Here is a 7500-nt window from a genome sequence, read left to right on the forward strand (position 1 = left end):
TTTTCATTCAATTCTTTAGTCTACTGTTCGTGTGTGTGTGTGTGTGTGTGTGTGTGTGTGTGTGTGTGTGTGTGTGTGTGTGTTTGTGTGTGTGTGTGTGCGTGCGTGCGTGTGTGTAGATATAAATATATATAAATATAAATATATATAAATATAGATACATATATGTATATATATATATACATACACATACCTACCTACACACACACACACACACACACACACACACACATATATATATATAAATATATGTGTGTGTGTGTGTGTGTGTGTGTGTGTGTGCGTGTGTGTTTGTGTGTACACATGTGTGCATGTATGTATCTGTATACATACACATATGTGTGTGTGTGTGTTTGTGTGTTTATATATATATATATATATATATATATATATATATATATTTACACACACATACACGCACATATATGTATATATATGTATAGATATAAATACATGTGTATATATGTATATATATATATATATATATATATATATGTTTATATATATGTATATATATTCACATATATATATGTACATATATATTCACAAATATAAGTATGTGTATATAGATAGATAGATAGATAGATAGATTGATAGATAGATATACATACATATATATCCATATATATATAAATATATATATATGCATATACACACACACATATGCGAGGAACCTCCTACCCTAAGGTAAGGATGGCAATTTCTAAGCTGAAGGGTGCCAAAGCCGCAGGCATATGTGATATCCCCGCTGGACTTCTAAAGGCCGGGGTGGACCGATGGCAGGATCTTCCTGGTACAACTGCTCAAAATACTCGGCCCAATATGATAGGAGATGATCTGTCTATCCACTAAGCGGACTGTAGTCATCTGCGAGGAGAGCTTAGAGATGAGTTTGCTCAGGGCTTGGTAAGCAGGATGAAGGTATTTTACCGAGACAAGGCCTTGAGCCTACTCAGCAAGGTTCCTGGTGAACTATATATATATAAATATAAATATATATATATTCAAATATATGTATATCTGATAGATATATATGTATACATATATATGTATACAATTTATGTATATATATATATATATATATATATATATATAATTTATATATATATATATGAAAGGAGAAAACACACTATCGTGTTGATACTATGGTATAAAAACCCACACTGTAAAAACTAGATTTAATGGAAAATTAAATCTAGTTTTTACAGTGTGGGTTTTTATACCATATATATATATATATATATATATATATATATATATATATATATATAAACATACATGTATATATACATACATATATATGAATATATATATATATATATATATATATATATATATATATATATTTATTTATTTACATTTATATACATATATTTATATACATATATATACATATATAAAAAAATACATATATTTATACATATACAAAAATATACATATTTATATGTATTTCTGAGGAAAAGAGAGTAACACTGTATGAGGAAAACTGCAAGAGAGCCATTATGAAATAATCAGAGGGTAATACGGTAAGAAATGGTAGTTGTAGAAGTAGGAGAAGAATCCATAGAGAGAGAGATAAGGGGACAACGGAAGGTGGTGAAGTATTGGGAAGAAGGGCAGAAGGGGAGAGATCCGAAGAAAGCCGTTGTTGTGACATAAGGGAGGGATGGAAGGGTAACACATATGGAGGAGGAGAGAATGGGGAGGAGGAGGGATATTAGCAAATACTTTGAAGGTAAAGCGAATAGAAATAGAGGGATTAGAGGATGGATGAGGGAGTGGAGCATTCTCTTGAATTGTGGACGCCTGCTCTGCGTGGTGCAGCGGTAGCGATTTCGTCTGGCAATCTTGCTGACCTGCGTTCGAATCCCTCGCCGCCAGTGGATGGTAACCCAGGTCATTACTTGCACACAGGGGGTAATTTAGAAGTAAAATAAAAACAGACAGCATGCCACACCAAGAATTTCCATTGTAACAAATGGAATAAAGCTACAATATTATCATTATTATTATTCTGCAGAAGATTTGGGTTAAGAGGTCTGAGAAACAAAGGTTTTCTTATGTAAAGAAGGAATAGATGTCCAAGAAGCAGAGGGAGAGATGGGTGCAGGAGAGGATGTGGTAGCAGATGGAGTGGAGCGTGTCTGGTACAACAGGGAAAGTGAGGAGGAGGGGTAGGCATTGGGGAAGAAGGTATAGATTGGAGTATCTGGATTAGACTGGAAAAGGAATTTAATTGGGGGAGAGAGGGAGTAGAGATAGGATGGTTCGGTGTAGAGGGAAGAGATACTGAAGGAGATGCTGAGACTTTATGAGCAGATGGGAGGGGAGCAGAGCAAAGTTAAGTTTTGGAATATGTAGAAAGAAAAAACCTTGTCAGTGTGCTTCTTGCCTGGTCTCACGCAGAGTGAAGCCTTGTTTGAATCTGAGAAATGCTATCTCAGATTCGAGCATATAGGCAAGGCAGCTCCGATAAAAAAAAAAAAAAAAAGCAATATAGAAGCCATCACGAGTGTGACTGAGCAGTGCAATTTGAATGGCCATGACCAGGGTGGCCACATAAAGGAAGCGACAATGTTTCTGACATTAATGGGGAAGAGGTCGACATCGCTGGATAGGGCAGGACACTACACCAATACAACATTCATGTATTGGTGTAGTGTCTACGGAAGCTTATCTTGGCAATATTGGTGTAGCACTATTCCTCTAGGAGGAATAGTGAAACACTAGACTGCCACATAGTCAACGAGGCATGTGAGCAAGTAATTTTCACAGTCTGACCAATCCTTGTTGTAGACAGGACAGTCAGTCGGAGAGATGGAAACAGTTCCGGTACAAGTAACAAGGGAGGAGTGAGGTTGGACAAGAATAGGTTTGCCAGCGAGGGCAGCCAGGGTAGATAGTACACAAGCTTGGTACTCAGATGTAACTGTGATAAGGTGTGAACGATCGGAACGACTGCGAAAGCAAACTTTGCCTACTTGTTTTGGAGATATTGTTGGAAGAGAAGGATATTTTCAGAATACAGGGCTGTAGGAGGAATCACAACGAATTGATTCCATAAAGAGTACTCAAAAGGTTTGCAGAAATGGAAGCAGCAGAAGGACGAGAACAGGAGAAAGATGGAGAGAGGTAGTACCGTAGGGAGGAAGACAATAAGGATGAGGAGTAGGAACAAGGGGGGTGGGGGTAGATAATGAAGCAGACTATGCAGTAGAAGATGGAGTGGAAATTGTTGGGAGAGAGGAAGGGGTGTATTCCAAACCAATGAAATCAAATTTTTGATATGCAAGTGGATGAAGGGATAAGACTTAATGTCTCTAATAAAGGTAAAACAATCTTCATTATTGGACATGGTGAGCCTGAAATAAATGGGGTAAGAGCTAGGTTATTAACCAAGGGAATACCGTTCCCATGGCATATATATGTATATATGTGTGTGTATGTACACATTTATATGTATATACAAACATTCATATAGATATATATACATATATATGTATATACGTATAGATATACATATATATCAATATATGTATATATAGAGAGACAAATACATATATGTATAAATGTGTATATATACATATATATATATATATATACATATATGTTTATATAGAGAGACAAATACATATATATATATATATATATGTATATATATATATATATCTATATCTATCTATATATATATATATATATATATATATATATGTATGTGTATATACATATATATATATATATATATATATATATATATATACATGTATATATATATACATATATATATATATATATATATATATATATATATATATATATACGTGTATATATGTATGTGTGTTAATTAATTGATTTATTTATACACACATGTACAGTCACTAAAAAAAGGTGTCATTCTGACTTAACAATATGATACGACGTCGAAAAAGGTTGGAATAAATGCTGTGAGGTCGACTTGATATCGATATCCCTGACAGGGGATACCAATATCCAGGGCCACAAAGTTTTATAACTTTTTTATAACTTACAGTGGCTCTAGAATTGGTATTATTTTTAAAAATTGAGTTTACTTCGCTCGGCTACTTTTAAAAAAGTAGGGTTTGCAAATGTATAGTAATATTAATGTTTCATTATACCACCACCACTTAGCGAACGCTGGCAATTCTAGTGATATGGATGCTACTATCACTGCCGTTAACTGGCGTCCATACGCAGAGTGTAATCACTATTATGTCGTAATTGTATAGGCAACTGTCCATGGCTGCCCAAACATTTTCAATTAAACTAATTTCTGGTGATTTGGATGGAGAGTCGGTACCGCGAAATCTCGGGGTGTTGCCGAAATCACACCTTCACGACACTGCTCGTGTAGATGGGGCTGTTCTCCTAAAAGAAGTAAAATGGCTCTGAATCAGTTAGCACTATGGCCTTTACCGATGGTAGTAACATCTCGTCCAGGATTTCCATGTGGGCATGGAAATCCAATACCCATCAACTCCCCGATGCCCATGCTATGCATCCACTCAATTTGCACAATGATTTCTTATGGTCAGCATGTTGTTGCCAACACAGCAAAAGGAGTTCGCATCTCTTGCAGTAGTTATAGGCTATTAAAAAATATTACTCATGCTAAAATAATAATAATGCTAATAAATAACTAAAAAGAAAAATATTAATGGAAAGAAACATGGCAAATAACTACCAGCCACGCCCTCCTTCTCAATCCCTGTTAGAGGTGTTGCCAAAGTATTAATGAATTTTAATACAAGGTTCCTATTTGTCTATCATATAGCACATTAATTTATTGATTTGAGTGACATTTACTTGATGACCGATGAAGTAACATACTTCCTCGTCCATCTAGGGTGCCCACTTCTGGCTTTGTCAGTTGGCTTCGAAATACCTGATCTTGATATTTCACTCTTGATAGTCCCCCCCGATTAAAGAGTAATTATGTCGCTACAAATGGTCTATGAGGTCTCCATTGCCAATATTGGCATGATAGAAGGCGCTAGCCAAATCAACTCTGAAAGATTATTCGAACACAATGTGAAGCTTCATCTGTTCCGAGCATTGAAATCAAGTACCAACCTTCCCGAATCAACTCCTAGTGATCCTTTCGGTTTCATCTACGAGTAAAGATACTTTAACGGGTGTACATATATATGTGTTTATATGTATGGCACTTACACCAGACCTTTTTTTAAGTAATATGTCACCTTCATCTTGATAGCTGGGTTTTTTACTGAAGTAGCACACACGTAAATCCAAAAATTTAAACCAAATAGAGCAAAATGCTAGTTGTTATTACCAATGCGAGGCAATTGACTGGTGTGAGGCTGGATGAAAAGTCACAGAAGTGCAACCCATAGCTCTCATTTTATAACAACTTGGTTTGTTGCATTATAAAATAGATTATGTTTTACACTCTTCATGTGCACTTATATACTATATAAGAAATATTGTAGCAGCACAACCCCGCAACCTGATGTTCAGCGTAGTTTCCCAGGTTGGGTCGCACCAGGTCCACAGCGCATTGGACAGCGGGCTCCCCTCGCTCCCTGCACGGTTACACAGCGCATGTGTACTTTACCTGTAGAATCCGGCACTCACACCCACACATAAAGAGATAAAGACCAGTCCAAATAGTAGATCTAGTAACATCTACCACAATATGTCATTATTTAGTTAAACCATTGAAAATAATGGGACTATTTAGGCTCTTCCAATATATATATGTATATGTATATATATATATATATATATATATATATGTATGTATATATATATTTAGTATATATATGTATGTATATATGTATGAATGCAATTATGAATAGATGAATAAATATATATATATGTATATATATAAATATATATAAATGTATATATATATGAATATATATATATATATATATATATATATATATATATATATATATTTTATAGTCGTTTCTTGTAGCTCATTAGGTTCGTTTGACCATTTCGAAGAGTTATTATCTATCAGGAAAGACTTCTTTCGCGGAAACAAGCTACCTTTGAAAACAAAATCCTCGTTTGGTAGATTGCGACATCATTATAAACAATGACATCAATATAGGCCGTTCTCGCTAAAGCACTGCCTTGATTCATCTACCTACATTGCCTGCTGCCTTCTGTTATGTAGCAAAATGTTTCATATGATCATAATCACGTCCTCTTGTATACATATTTGTGAGTGTGTGTGCGCGCGCGCGTATGTGTGTGTGTGTTTGTTTGTGTGTGTGTTTGTGTGTGTGTGTGTGTGTGTGTGTGTGTATGTGTGTGTGTGTGTGTGTGTGTGTGTGTGTGTGTGTGTGTGTGAATCTGCGCGCGTACACGTGTGTGTGCGTTTGTGCGTTTTAACGGGAATTCTACAACAAAACAAATTTTGCTTTTCACAGGTACAAAGATAATGAGGTTCGACGTGGGTGCATCCTCCGTTGGCCGGACGGACAGACCAGCACATCTCAGCAAGAACACATGTAAGTTGAATGCATTCCTGCACTATTTCCTACATAAATTATATTCAGTGACGTAAATGTGAAGGGGACTTTCCATCACCTACGATTTTGCTTATTTATTTAGCAATAAGCAGCATTAAACCCTAGGAATTGTGTGTGTACGAGGGGCCTTCAAAAGGTTTCAATTATGTTTATTTTCAACATATACTCCTTTAAGGTCAATACAATTTTGCAGACGATACCAGCCTTTAATTCCGTCTGAGTAAAACTGAGGGTCATGTGATTTGAACCATATCAGAGCAGCTCTTTTTGCATCTTCAACCGATAAAGATTTGGTACCTTTCAGTATTTTTTTTTATTTTTTTTTATTTTTTTTAAGTTTGGAATAAAAAAAAAAGTCAGATGGAACAAAATCGGGGTTGTGAGATGGCCTACCACTGCAGGGTTCACTTTCAATTTAGTTTCTTCTTTAGTTTAATTTCTGAACCGACCTATCCATTTGTAGGTCGTTGATTTCTTGGGGGCATCGTCACCATAAACTTGTTCCTGGCCTCAATTTTGGTGGATTCCATGTTGCTTGAATGGTGCCTTACTTCCAACTGGCGACGATTACTTACATTTAAGGGTTCATGTTTGAACATGTTATAACACGTTGGGACAAGAATGTTTAGGTGCATTGAAATCAAAATACTTCCACATTATATTTAGTTATGAACTTTTTAAAACCCCTCATACATGTACATATGTGTGAATGTGTATATATATATATATATATATATACATACATATTAATATATATATATATATTTATATATATACATATATATATATATAAATATACATATACACATATACGTATATTTATATCATGTGTGTCTCTCTCTCTCTCTCTCTCTCTCTCTCTCTCTCTCTCTCTCTCTCTCTCTCTGTGTGTGTGTGTGTGTGTGTGTGTGTGTGTGTGTGTGTGTGTGTGTATGTGTGTGTGTGCGTTTGTGTGTGTGTTAGTGCATGTGTGTGTAGA

General features: G+C 35.3%; 1 protein-coding gene across 1 annotated transcript in view; it reads left to right on the plus strand.

The window, feature by feature from the left end:
• The window catches only part of LOC125041487 (tachykinin-like peptides receptor 86C), a 162428-nt gene that overhangs the window by 115570 nt on the left and 39358 nt on the right, over window positions 1-7500 (plus strand). The window contains exon 5 of the mRNA XM_047636489.1: window positions 6420-6500. Within this exon, the coding sequence (XP_047492445.1) occupies window positions 6420-6500 (81 nt within the window). The remainder of the gene's footprint in view (window positions 1-6419; window positions 6501-7500) is intronic.

The sequence above is a fragment of the Penaeus chinensis genome, chromosome 3 (assembly GCF_019202785.1).
Source record: "Penaeus chinensis breed Huanghai No. 1 chromosome 3, ASM1920278v2, whole genome shotgun sequence".
In the NCBI taxonomy this organism is placed as follows: Eukaryota; Metazoa; Arthropoda; class Malacostraca; order Decapoda; family Penaeidae; genus Penaeus; species Penaeus chinensis.